Here is a 13,670-nt window from a genome sequence, read left to right on the forward strand (position 1 = left end):
CATGTCCCTACAAACGACACGAACTCATCATTTTTGATTGCTGCATAATATTCCATGGTGTATATGTGCCACATTTTCCCAATCCAGTCTATCATCTATGGGCATTTGGGTTGGTTCCAGGTCTTTGCTATTGTAAACAGTGCTGCAATGAACATTCGTGTGCATGTGTCCTTATAGTAGAACGATTTATAGTCCTTTGGATATATACCCAGTAATGGGATTGCTGGGTCAAATGGAATTTCTATTTCTTAGGCCTTGAGGAATTGCCACACTGTCTTCCACAATGGTTGAACTAATTTACACTCCCACCAGCAGTGTAAAAGTGTTCCTATTTCTCCACATCCTCTCCAGCATCTGCTGTCTCCAGATGTTTTAATGATCGCCATTCTCACTGGCGTGAGATGGTATCTCAATGTGGTTGTGATTTGCATCTCTCTGATGACCAGTGATAATGAGCATTTTTTCATATGTTTGTTGGCCTCATGTATGTCTTCTTTTCTGAAGTGTCTGTTCATATCCTTTGCCCATTTTTGAATGGGCTTGTTTGTTTTTCTCCTGTAAATCTGTTTGAGTTCTTTGTAAATTCTGGATATCAGCCCTTTGTCAGATGGGTGAACTGCAAAAATTTTTTCCCATTCTGTTGGTTGCCAATTCACTCTAGTGACTGTTTCTTTTGCCGTGCAGAAGCTGTGGAGTTTCATTAGGTCCCATTTGTCTATTTTGGCTTTTGTTGCCAATGCTTTTGGTGTTTTGTTCATGAAGTCCTTGCCTACTCCTATGTCCTGGATGGTTTTGCCTAGATTTCCTTCTAGGGTTTTTATGGTGCCAGGTCTTATGTTTAAGTCTTTAATCCATCTGGAGTTAATTTTAGTGTAAGGTGTCAGGAAGTGGTCCAGTTTCTGCTTTCTGCACATGGCTAGCCAGTTTTCCCAACACCATTTATTAAACAGGGAATCCTTTCCCCATTGCTTGTTTTTGCCAGGTTTATCAAAGATTGTATGGTTGTAGATATATTGTGTTGCCTCTGATGCCTCTGTTCTGTTCCATTGGTCTATATCTCTGTTTTGGTATCAGTACCATGCTGTTTTGATTACTGTAGCCTTGTAGTATAGTTTGAAATCCGGTAGTGTGATGCCCCCCGCTATGTTCTTTGTGCTTAGAATTGACTTGGCTATGCGGGCTCTCTTTTGGTTCCATATGAAGTTCATGGTGGTTTTTTCCAGTTCTGTGAAAAAAGTCAATGGTAGTTTGATGGGGATAGCGTTGATTCTGTAAATTACTTTGGGCAGTATAGCCATTTTCACGATATTGATTCTTCCTAACCATGAACATGGAATGTTTCTCCATCTGTTTATGTCCTCTCTTATTTCGTTGAGCAGTGTTTTGTAGTTTTCCTTGAAGAGGTCCCTTACGTTCCTTGTAAGTTGTATTCCTAGGTATTTTATTCTTTTTGTAGCGATTGTGAATGGCAGTTCCTTCTTGATTTGGCTCTGTTTAAGTCTGTTATTGGTATATAAAAATGCTTGTGATTTTTGCACATTGATTTTATATCCTGAGACTTTGCTGAAGTTGCTTATCAGTTTCAGGAATTTTTGGGCTGAGGTGATGGGGTCTTCCAGATATACTATCATGTCGTCTGCAAATAGAGACAATTTGGCTTCCACCTTTCCTATTTGAATACCCTTTATTTCTTTTTCTTGCTTGATTGCTCTGGCTAGAACTTCAGTACTATATTGAATAGGAGAGGTGAAAGAGGGCATCCTTGTCTAGTGCCGGATTTCAAAGAGAATGTTTCCAGTTTTTGCCCATTCAGTATGATATTGGCTGTTGGTTTGTCGTAAATAGCTTTTATTACTTTGAGATACGTTCCATCGATACCGAGTTTATTGAGGGTTTTTAGCATAAAGGGCTGCTGAATTTTGTCGAATGCCTTCTCTGCATCAATTGAGATAATCATGTGGTTTTTGTTTTTGGTTCTGTTTAGGTGGTGAATTATGTTTATAGACTTGCGTATGTTGAACCAGCCTTGCATCCCCAGGATGAATCCTACTTGATCATGATGGATAAGTTTTTTGATGTGCTGTTGCAATCGGTATTTTATTGAAGATTTTTGCATCTATGTTCATCATGGATATTGGCCTGAAGTTTTCTTTTCTTGTTGGGTCTCTGCCAGGTTTTGGTATCAGGATGATGTTAGTCTCATAAAATGATTTGGGAAGGATTCCCTCTTTCTGGATTATTTGGAATAGTTTCAGAAGGAATGGTACCAGCTCCTTTTTGTGTGTCTTGTAGAATTCTGCTGTGAACCCATCTGGACCTGGGCTTTTTTTGTGAGGTAGGCTCTTAATTGCTTCCTCGACTTCAGACCTTGTTATTGGTCTATTCATAGTTTCGGCTTCCTCCTGGTTTAGGCTTGAGAGGACACAGGAGTCCAGGAATTTATCCATTTCTTCCAGGTTTACTAGTTTATGTGCATAGAGTTGTTTGTAATATTCTCTGATGATGGTTTGAATTTCTGTGGAATCTGTGGTGATTTCCCCTTTATCGTTTTTATTGCATCTATTTGGTTGTTCTCTCTTTTCTTTTTTATTAATCTGGCTAGTGGTCTGTCTATTTCGTTGATCTTTTCAAAAAACCAGCTCTTAGATTTATTGATTTTTTGAAGGGTTTTTCGTGTCTCTATCTCCTTCAATTCTGCTCTGATCTTAGTTATTTCTTGTCTTCTGCTAGGTTTTGAGTTTTTTGGATCTTGCTCCTCTAGCTCTTTCAATTTTGATGATAGGGTGTCAATTTTTGATCTCTCCACTCTTCTCATATGGGCACTTATTGCTATATATTTTCCTCTGGAGACTGCTTTAAATGTGTCCCAGAGATTCTGGTATGTTGTGTCTTCATTCTCATTGATTTTGAAGAACTCCTTTATTTCTGCCTTCATTTCATTGTTTATCCAGTCAACATTCAAGAGCCAGTTGTTCAGTTTCCATGAAGCTCTGCGGTTCTGGGTTAGTTTCTGAATTCTGAGTTCTAACTTGATTGCACTATGGTCTGAGAGACTGTTTGTTATGATTTCAGTTGTTTTGCATTTGCTGAGGAGTGCTTTACTTCCAATTATTTGGTCAATTTTAAAGTAGGCATGATGTGATGCTGAGAAGAATGTATATTCTGTGGATTTGGGGTGGAGAGTTCTGTAAATGTCTATCAGGTTTGCTTGTTCCAGGTCTGAGTTCAAGCCCTGGATATCCTTGTTAATATCCTGTCTGGTTTATCTGTCTAATATTGACAGTGGAGTGTTAAAGTCTCCCATTATTATGGTGTGGGAGTCTAAGTCTCTTTGTAAGTCGTTAAGAACTTGCCTTATATATCTGGGTGCTCCTGTATTGGGTCCATATATATTTAGGATCATTAGCTCTTCTTGTTGTATTGATCCTTTTACCATTATATAATGACCTTCTTAGTCTTTTTTGACCTTTGTTGCTTTAAAGTCTATTTTATCAGAGATGAGAATTGCAACTCCTGCTTTTTTTTTTTTTTTTTTTGGCTCTCCATTTGCTTGGTAAATCTTCCTCCATCCCTTTATTTTGAGCCTTTGTGTATCCTTGCATGTGAGATGGGTTTCCTGGATACAGCACACTGATGGGTTTTGGTTTTTTTCCAATTTGCCAGTCTGTGTCTTTTGATTGGTGCATTTAGTCCATTTACATTTAGGGTTAATATTGTTATGTGTGAATTTGATACTCCCATTTTGATGCTAGCTGGCTGTTTTGCCCATTAGTTGATGTAGATTCTTCATTTTGTTGATGCTCTTTAGCATTTTGTTTGTTTTTGGAATGGCTGGTCCTGATTGTTCCTTTCTATGTGTAGTGCCTCTTTCAGGGCTTCTGTAAAGCAGTCCTCGTGGTGACAAAATCTCTGAGTACTTGCTTGTTCACAAAGGATTTTATATTTCCTTCACTTCTGAAGCTCAGTTTGGCTGGATGTGAAATTCTGGGTTGAAAGTTCTTTTCTTTAAGGATGTTGAATATTGGCCCCCACTCTCTTCTGGCTTGTAGAGTACTGCTGAGAGATCTGCTGTGAGTCTGATGGGCTTCCCTTTGTGGGTGACCCGACCTTTCTCTCTGGCTGCCCTTAGTATTTTCTCCTTCATTTCAACCCTGGTGAATCTGATGAGTATGTGCCTTGGGGTTGCTCTTCTTGCGGAATATCTTTGTGGTGTTCTCTGTATTTCCTGGACTTGAATATTGGCCTGCCTTGCTAGGTTGGGGAAATTTTCCTGGATAATATCCTGAAGAGTATTTTCCAGCTTGGATTCATTCTTTTCGTCACATTCTGGTACACCTATCAAACGTAGGTTAGGTCTCTTCACATAGTTCCACATTTCTTGTAGACTTTGTTCATTCATTTTTGCACTTTTGTCTCTAATCTTGGTTTCTTGTTTTATTTCATTGAGTTGATCTTTGACTTCTGATATTCTTTCTTCTCCTTGGTCAATTCGGCTTTTGAAACTTGTGCATGCTTCGCGAAGTTCTCATGTTGTGTTTTACAGCTCCTTCAGTTCATTCATATTCCTCTCTAAGTTGTCCATTCTTGTTATCATTTCCTCGAATCTTTTTTCAAGTCTTTTTTTAAGGTTCTTAGTTTCTTTGCATTGATTTAGAACATGTTCTTTTAGCTCACAGAAGTTTCTCATTATCCACCTTCTGAAGTCTGATTCCATCATTTCATCACACTCATTCTTTGTCCAGCTTTGTTTTCTTGCTGATGAGGAGTTTTGGTCCTTTGTAGGAGGCGAGATGTTTTGGTTTTGGGTGTTTCCCTCCTTTTTGTACTAGTTTCTTCTTATCTTTGTGGATTTATCCACCTGTCATCTGAGTAGTTTCTGACTTTTTAATTGGGTCTCTGAGTGGATGCCCAGATTGTTGATGATGAATTATTTCTGTTACTTAGTTTTCCTTCTAACAGTCTAGCCCCTCCACTGTACGACTGCTGAGGTCCACTCCAGGCCCTGCTTGTCTGGGGTACACCTGTAGCAGCCGTGGAACAGTGAGGGATGCTACCTGTTTCTTCTTCTGCTATCTTTGTCCCAGAATGATGCCCGCCAAATGTCAGTCTGATCAGTCCTTTTTGAGGTGACTCTTTGGATGTACAGGGGTCAGGGAGCTGCTTGAGGAGATGGTCTGTACTTTATAGGAGCTCAAGTGCTGAGCTGTGAGCTCCGTTGTTCATTCAGGGCTGTTAGGCAGGTGCATTTAAGTCTGCTGCAGCAGAACTTATAAAACCCCTTTTTTCCCTCAGATGCTTTGTCTCGGGGAGTTAGGGCTTTCTTTATGAGTATCCTTTGCACTGTACTACCCAGCTATGAGGCAGTCTAGTCACTATTTGCCTCCCAAGGCTCTGCCCTGCTGCCGCGGGTTCTGCCCTGTTGCTGTGGGCTCCACCCTGCTGCTCTGGGCTCTGGTCTGCTGTCGTGGGCTCCGCCCTGTTGCCCTGGGCTCCACCCTGCTGTGTGGGCTCCACCTTGTTGGCAGAGTCTCTCTGTTATGGTGGGTTGCCTCGGCAATGGCAGGCTGCATTAGCAATGGCAGTGTACCTCAGTAGGGGTGAATGCCTCAGTAATGGCGGATGCCCCTCCCCCATTGAGCTGCGCTGTCCTGGGTTCAGCTGTGCCCGCAGTGAAACTCTCAACCCCGAGCATTTCGAATCGCCGTTTTGTTTGTCCCTGTGGTGGTGGGACCCGCCGAGCCTGCTCACCTGGCTCCCTGCCTCAGAGCCCTTTTCTTTTCTTTTTAAGTTGAACAGTTGACTCTCCCAGCTGTTTCAGTCGCCTGCTGATAGGGCACCAGGATCTGTGTGACTTCTTGTTCAGTGACGCACTGTGCTGGCTCAAATATCACTTCACGGGAATCTCCTGGTCTACCTCACTGTCCAAGTCCTGTTTAATCAGATGGATATGCTAATCTGCCTTCCCAAATCTCAGATTGCCAGTTTAACAGGACACCCAGATCAGTGCATTTTGTGTGGAGTGCCGCTGTGCTGCGGCGCCGGCCGAAAAGGCCGTGCCAGCTGAAAAAGCTGCACTGGCGTCCCGTGTCTCTCCTACACCTGGGAATTTCCCCGTTCTGTGGGCAACAAAGATCCATCTGGAAATGCTCTTGGACTCACCCTCTGCGCCTTCACTGAGAGCTGCAATCCTGAGTTGCACCTACCGCACCATCTTCTTTTTCTCCCCTCCGTGGTGTCTGAAACTTTACATTGATGTGCGTAGCTATCATTCTTTTTTTATATTGTTCTTGGCATGTAAAGATTTACTTTCTTCAGCTCTAGAAAATTATTTTGTATTATTTCTTTGGTAAATTCCCTTCTGTTTATTTTTACTCTTATTTTCTGGAATGTATCTCGGTCAGATGATGGACCTCCTATATCAGTTGTATATTTTCTCCCATCTTCTTGTTGCTGTTTGTTTTCTTATACTTTTTAGGAAATTTTCTCAAATTCATCTCTTAACCTTTCCCTTGATTTTATTATTTTTTATATTAACAACAATAGTGATTTCCATATATGTTTCTTTCTTTATTTTAATAACATCCTGTTCTTGTTTTGTGGATGAATCATCTTGAATCTCTCTGAGAAACTGTGAAACGTTTTAGCTTTGTTGTTGCAGTTGCTGTTTTTGTTGTTACCAAAATTTCCTTTCTTCTTCCTAGGTCATTTTTTTCATCTTGTTTAACTTAATCTAGGCTTTCATTAAATCTCTTCTTGTCCTTTCATGTTTACAAGAGTAGTGATCAAAAGCTAATTCTAGGTCTATAGGCAGGGGCAGAGCTGGTTGACTGGTAGAATTTGTTTTCAAGATCTGATGAGTTGTGCTGTATACATCCTAAATGCCAGCATGTGGCACCTTTATTCTCTGCCTCTATTCACTTTCTTATGTGGTGACACAGGTGCCTCATTTTCCATTGCATACTTGGCATGTGGATGGAGATATGGGGGCAAGAATCAATAGGCTTCCAATTAACCCTCCTATTTTCATCTTCTCTTTCAATCACACCTGACATTTCTGAAGTCTCCAGTTTTTATAGGGCTCCATAGGCTGATCAGTTTCCCCTTTGGTGAGCTACGGCCAACTCTAAGTTGTCGTGTCCTCTGTCCTGCTCCAGCAGTCTCCCCTCCTTCATCAGGGTGGTCCTCCGCAAATCCATTGGACTCCCTAACTCTCTAAATGGCTGTCACCCATTTTCTTGGTGTTATGGGCTTATGACTATTTTAATTGCTTCATAATCATTTTAGAGAAGTCTTGGGAAGTGAAGGAGGTAAATGAGCATGGCCAGTCTGCCATCCTTAATTAAATGGCTCACCACCTGCTTTTTAAACTGCTTGGATGTTTAAACTTGGCCCTAAATTGACTTCTTTTGTGCCTTAGTAATGACCAACAAAGCAGCCTGGACCCCAGTTATTGCACAGACATGAGATGCATTTGGAGGTGTCTGCTGTGTGTCCACATGTCTTTATGTGTGAAAATATGTACTCGGAGGATGACAAAGGCTATGTTCTTCCATTTTAAATTCTTAATATATTTTTTAAAAACTTAAATTATGTCTTTTTTATGTTCCTGGACATTGTGATAATGGGAGAGGCTAGATGAGGTTAAGTAAAAGTTACTTGTACTTTTTTCTTATCTTATCTTTTCTTTTTTTATTAAGAAGGAGTTTCTCTCTTGTTGCCCAGACTGGAGTGCAATGGCATAATCTTGGCTTACCGCAAACTCCACCTCCTGGGTTCAAGTGATTCTCCTGCCTCAGCCTCCCAAGTAGCTGGGATTACAGGCGTCCGCCACTACACCCAGCTAATTTTGTATTTTTAGTAGAGGCCGTGTTTCTCCATGTTGGTCAGGGTGGTCTCGAACTCCCGCCCTCAGGTGATCCACTTGCCTTGGCCTCCCAAAGTGCTGGCATTACCACCGCACCCAGCCATTACCTTGTACTTCTAAGACCTTAGAGCCAGAGGAGGACTTTGATTCCGGACAGCCCAACTTCAGACCAGCTGCAGCAGATCCTGTCAGTAGTCCTCCCTGACCCACTTGGGTTCCTATTGAGCATTTTCATGCTAACCCCAGTTTTAATGTGTTCTAATAGCACACATCACATTTGTTGCTTCTAAAAGCAGAACCTGCACCATTTTGTCAGGCTACTGGAATCTATTTTTCTCCAACATAAGCAGAGGCAGAACATATGCACCCTTCTCCCCCTCCACATCCCTCACACCTTGTAGCTTTCAACACCTTGACAACTACAGTGGTGGGGTATGGAAGGTCAGCTTTCTCACCTGGGAGCAGGACATCTCCAGCTGTCCATGCCACACTGCCCCTGCCGGATCAAGATGAAGTCCTTGCTAGGATGCTGCCTAAGATATCTCTGAATGTGCCTTCATTTCCTTCTCTGCCTTGCTTTCCCTGGTCCCGTAAGAATGCCCCACAGAGTGCTTCCTTCAGAATCACCTCCGTGCGCACCATCATCTAAGGTGCACTGGCAGTGACATGGGCTGAAATGACTGACAGTCCTTGTGTTCTTTCCTAAACAGCACCTTAATGAAAACCTGGCAAAGCTCACAGCCAAGTTTGAAAAAGCAACAGCAGACAAACTCAAATGTCAGCAAGAAGCCGAAGTGACCGCAGGCACCATCTCCCTTGCCAACCGCCTGGTGAGTGTGAGCTGCAGCAGCCTGAACTGTAATTATATTAGCAGGCTTGTCAAGTGCCTTGGAGGTGCAAGATAGATGAGCACAGCACAACAGCACTTTGACTTGGGGGAGGAAGTATTAAAATGTGCTGAAATGCAGGAATTGAGCCCTGAGGAAAATGTGGATGCATAAACCTCGATCTGGTCAAAGGCATTTCTTACAGACATGGTTAGGAGGATGGGAGCGCTGGATCTATCAGGCAGCCCCTGCAGGATGTGCACGAGCTTACATTCATGTTTATTGACCAGAGGAAGCATTATGAGACAAAGATGGCATGCTATAGGCAAACTGTGATGTTCCTATCTATGTACTATTTCATAATAAGGCTGGGCACGATGGCTGATGACTATAATCCCAGCACTTTGAGAGGCTGAGGCAGGTGAATCACTTGAGGTCAGAAGTTTGAGACCAGCCTGGCTAACATGAAATTGCACCTCTGCTAAAAATACAAAAAATTAGCCGGGCATGATGGCAGGGTCCTGCAATCCCAGCCACATAGGAGGCTGAGGCAGGAGAATTGCTTGAACCTGGGAGGCAGAGGTTGCAGTGAGCCAATTTCACACCATTGCACTCCAGCCTAGACAACAAGAGTAAAACTCGGTCTCAAAAAATAAATAAATAAATAAGGGTGTGGCCAAGATTAGAAACTGAGATAGAAACAGAAAAGAATGAGACCAACTGACCCTGAGTGTTTCAGAAGACACACACACACTCACTCACACACTCACACACACACACTCTGGTCTTCCTGGGAAAACAAGTCTGAAGGTCAGGGCAGCAGTGCTTGTGTTATGAATGTTTGTTTCTGCATAACACATCACTCCAAAAGTTAGTGATTTTGCACAATAGCCATTTCTTTACATCTCACAAGTTTGTTGAGGGCAGGGTTCCGCTGGCCAGGTCTCCTGCTCTATGTGGTCATGACTGGGGTCACTCAGTACATTCAGCTGGTGGCTGGGCTGGAGGCCCCAGCACGACTTCCTCCACATGCTGGGCACCTTGGCAGGGATGGTTGGAAAGGAGGGTGCAGCTGGGCCTCTCTCTCTTTCTATGTAGCCTCAGGGCCTCTCCATGCACAATCTCTCTAGCAGGGTAGTCGGACGTCTTACACAGTAACTCAGCAAATCAAGGGCAAGTGTCCCAAGAGGCAGGAAGTGGAAAGTCCCAATATCTTAAGGGCTGGGACTGAAAACTGGCACAGCATCACTTCTGCTGTACTCTATAGGTCAAAGCTGTCACAGATTAAAGGGCAAGGAGCACAGATAACAACTCTTAATGACAGGAATGTCAAAGAATTGGTGGCCTTTTAAAATTCCCCATGGGTCATATCTCTCATCCCATATATCAGCTAAGACTCTGCAAAGCAGAGTCCAATGGATGTGATTTCTCTTCAAGCTAGAGACTTTATAGCACCCTCCTCACCAGGGAAGGAAGTACAATCCACACCTGTTGACATTTATTCCAGCCACCATTGAATTATACAACGAAGCCAGATTTTAATCTGGGGAGCAGAAAATCATAGCCATCACTGAACTGAGCTGTGATGTAATGAAGACCAGCCATACCCACATGTGTGTCTGTGCAGTTGTCACTGGACCAGCTTCCATGTAGCTTTGAGATGATCACTTTAGCTGAAGAGCAACTCTTTGCCAGTATGCAAGAAGCCCTCCAGATCTTCTAGCTGGCCTGCCTTCCATTCAGCTCCCTTCTTGGTTTCCGAACTTAGCACAGCCTTTTCTGCCTGGCAGGAGCACTTTTGGGGTCAGTTCTTGTGGGAAGCAGTGTGGCACTCTGCTCTAGGAGTCAGGATGTTCAGGTTCTGAAGCCACCCCTGTCTCTACCGACCTAGAGATTCTAGTGAGATACTTGGACTTTCTGACCTTTGTGTAATCTGAAAACAGGCATGGGAATGACTGGGTTGGAAAATCCCTGAAGTCTATCCCAGCTCTGACATTCTATGATGTTATCATTCAAAGAAAAAATAAAGGCTGAGTCTTAACACAGAAGCTAAGCTCTGCCATACCACTCACAGTCCTCTGTAGAATGGATAGCTCTCCTCCCAGGGAGATTGTACCAACCAGAAGAGGGCTGGCGGGGCAGGACTTTGTACACACCCATGACCTTACCATACTTCTCTGTGTCTCAATTAGCATGTCTGTCTCTTTGCCCGCTGTGTATTATTTATGGGGCATGGACTCGATTTTGTTTATTTTCATTTCCCCAGTATTTGGAAGGGAGAAAGAAGTACCTAATTTTCTAACATGTTTCACAGACCAGGCATTGTGCTAAATAATAAACATGCATGATTACACTTCATCCTCTCAACAACCTTCTGATTGGGTGGTATCAGTCTCCACACATAGAAAGAGCAGAGTCAAGCCCTGTCATCTTTCCGTGGCTCATATGATGCATGATACAGAATGGGAGCTTGTGTACTGAAAGGTTTGCTGCAGGCAATGCAAGTCCCCATTGATGGAAAGGGCCATGTAAGTGATGTTCTGCGTCTTCCTGCTATGAAGCATGCAGTGGGCGTTCTCCATGATGGAATCTCGGCTCTACAGCCTGCTGAGTAACACACCTCCTCTGCTCTCTGGCTTTTGACATGGTAGGTTGGAGGACTCGCTTCTGAAAACGTGAGATGGGCAGAAGCTGTGCAGAACTTCAAACAGCAGGAACAGACGTTATGTGGAGACATTCTACTCATAACAGCTTTCATTTCCTACCTTGGCTTCTTTACAAAGAAATACCGGCAGAGCCTCATGGATGGGACTTGGAGGCCCTACCTGAGCCAGCTGAAGGTACATATGGCCTGAATTTCTCCCGATCACATCAGCCTCTGGCACCAATGAGAAGACAGGACGGTCATAATTCACATCCTCTGGTGTCCTCCTGCACACTCACCCCCACCAACCCCTGAGTGCCAGGTGTGAAATCTGCATACCCATGTCCTTCCACACTGCCTTGCATTGGTGCCTGCTGCCTTCCAGGACACCTGGAGACAGTATCTCACCTCTGAATGCAGTCCTCCATGGGGACACTAGTCCTCTACCCCACAGGCTGTCTCCTAGCAATCCTTAAAGCTGTAAAACCTGGGAGAAAGAAGCAAAATAACAATCCAATTTCCTCTCTGATCTTCCCATTCCAGAGCCGGACTTCATGGGAGCAGTCAGAGGAAATTCCCTTTCCCAGATCCTTCATTGCACCTTGTCACTAAGCCCCAAAGCTACACAGCTTGTGCCTATGACTCACAGATACCCTTCGTCGGCTTCTGTCCTGCGTGATCCCATGAACAGCTGCTCACATGCTTCTTATGTGGGCTGTGCAGCTTGTCCTCTTCATGAGGCTAGGTGAATTTTACTCCCAACCCACCCCCTTACATCACTCACCCCAGCGTTAATGAACTGGGAAGTGGGGAAATACTGGTTTTCCATTAAAGGAAATTCAAAGTTGTACCTGGACCTGATCATCAGAAGAAGTCCTAGTATTTTCCTGGCGCTTTCACATCACTCATAGCAACCCACACATACTCCCTGTGTATTAAGGGTGTCCTGCTACTCCACCATACGGGGGCACACAAAGCGTTCAAGATCGGGATACCATTGGCAAGTTCACAGTCCAGTGGAGGAGATTAGGCTCATGAAAGTCAGCCCCAGATTTCACAACAGAAGGTAAAAGCTGTATTCCAAATCTATTTGTAAGTGGAAGCTTAGAATATAGTGACGGTTGCTTTCCCAGATCAGCTCATAAAACCCTGCTCACCTGACGATTAGCTAAACAGTAGTTTTAAAAATGTTACAATGGCCGGGCACAGTGGCTCATGCCTGTAATCCCAGCACTTTGGGGGGCTGAGGCAGGCAGATCACAAGGTCAGGAGATGGAAACCATCCTGGCCAACAAGGTGAAACCCCGTCTCGACTAAAAATACAAAAATTAGCTGGGTGTGGTGACGCGCACCTGTAGTAGCAGCTGCTTGGGAGGCTGAGGCAGGAGAATTGCTTGAACTCAGGAGGCAGAGGTTGCAGTGAGCTGAGATCGTGCCACTGCACTCCAGCCTGGTGAGACAGCAAGACCCATCTCAAAAAAAAAAAAGTTACAGTACTAGCAAATAAACAAAAAATTAAGCAGCTATTTTACTCATCCTAAACACTTTTGGAAAAAAGGAAGTTGTTGAAGGAACATCATTAACTGAGTGAATGAAGATGAAGAGCTCAGTAGCAGCTTAGTGAGGATTTTTCTGGCTTTGTTTGACTTCTTAGGACTTCTTTGGCAGTCTGGTAAGACCTATGGATTCCTTCTCAGAGTAATGGTTTTGAGCATGTAAAATAGAATGCATGAGATTACAAAGGGAAAAAATATATTGGAACACATTTCTGGTCCGAGATAAGAATCCCCAAGGAGATGATTTCCCTTCAGAGTCTTGCTGGATGCTGTAACTGGCTGTCTGTGCCCTTGGTAGATACAATTAAGAGGATGGAAGATGCTGTGGAGAGGTTTCCCTGGGATAACTGAGCCAAACAAATTTGAGAGAGGAGTAAGATGAAGGGGTTAAAGGTTATTTGTCTAACAACCTTGAAAGCATTATGCTAAGTTAAAGTAGCCAGACACAAAAGGTCACATATTGTAGGATTCCATTTATAGTAAATATCCAGAATAAGAAAATCCAAGGGGACAGAAAACATATTCATAGTTTCCATGAGCTGATTTCTGGTAGACAGAAATCAGGGGGGACTGTTGAATGAGTATGAGATCTGGGATGATGAAATGTTTTGGAAGTAGAGCTAATGGCTGCATAATGTGTAAATGGACTAAATGCCACTGAATTGTGCACTTTAAAATGGTTAATTTATTGTGTATGAATGTTCCCTTAATTAAAATATATATATATACACCGGTCATCAATGAAAAAGATAGCCTATAAAGCAATTAAGTGAGCCCAG

The 13,670-nt window shown here is 43.3% G+C and overlaps 1 protein-coding gene across 25 annotated transcripts in view; it reads left to right on the plus strand.

Annotated features, from left to right (window-relative positions):
• Positions 1-13,670, plus strand: part of DNAH9 (dynein axonemal heavy chain 9) — a 422,325-nt gene that overhangs the window by 307,988 nt on the left and 100,667 nt on the right. For 24 of the 25 annotated variants that reach the window (XR_013535589.1, XR_013535590.1, XM_078373042.1 and 21 more), the window contains 2 exons: positions 8,575-8,694; positions 11,343-11,531. Coding sequence is in view for 23 of the 25 variants with exons in the window: in XM_078373042.1 (XP_078229168.1) it covers positions 8,575-8,694; positions 11,343-11,531 (309 nt within the window). In the remaining 2 variants the exon portion in view is untranslated. The remainder of the gene's footprint in view (positions 1-8,574; positions 8,695-11,342; positions 11,532-13,670) is intronic. The other variant, XM_078373047.1, reaches the window with a different exon arrangement.

Source organism: Callithrix jacchus, chromosome 5 (assembly GCF_049354715.1).
Source record: "Callithrix jacchus isolate 240 chromosome 5, calJac240_pri, whole genome shotgun sequence".
In the NCBI taxonomy this organism is placed as follows: Eukaryota; Metazoa; Chordata; class Mammalia; order Primates; family Cebidae; genus Callithrix; species Callithrix jacchus.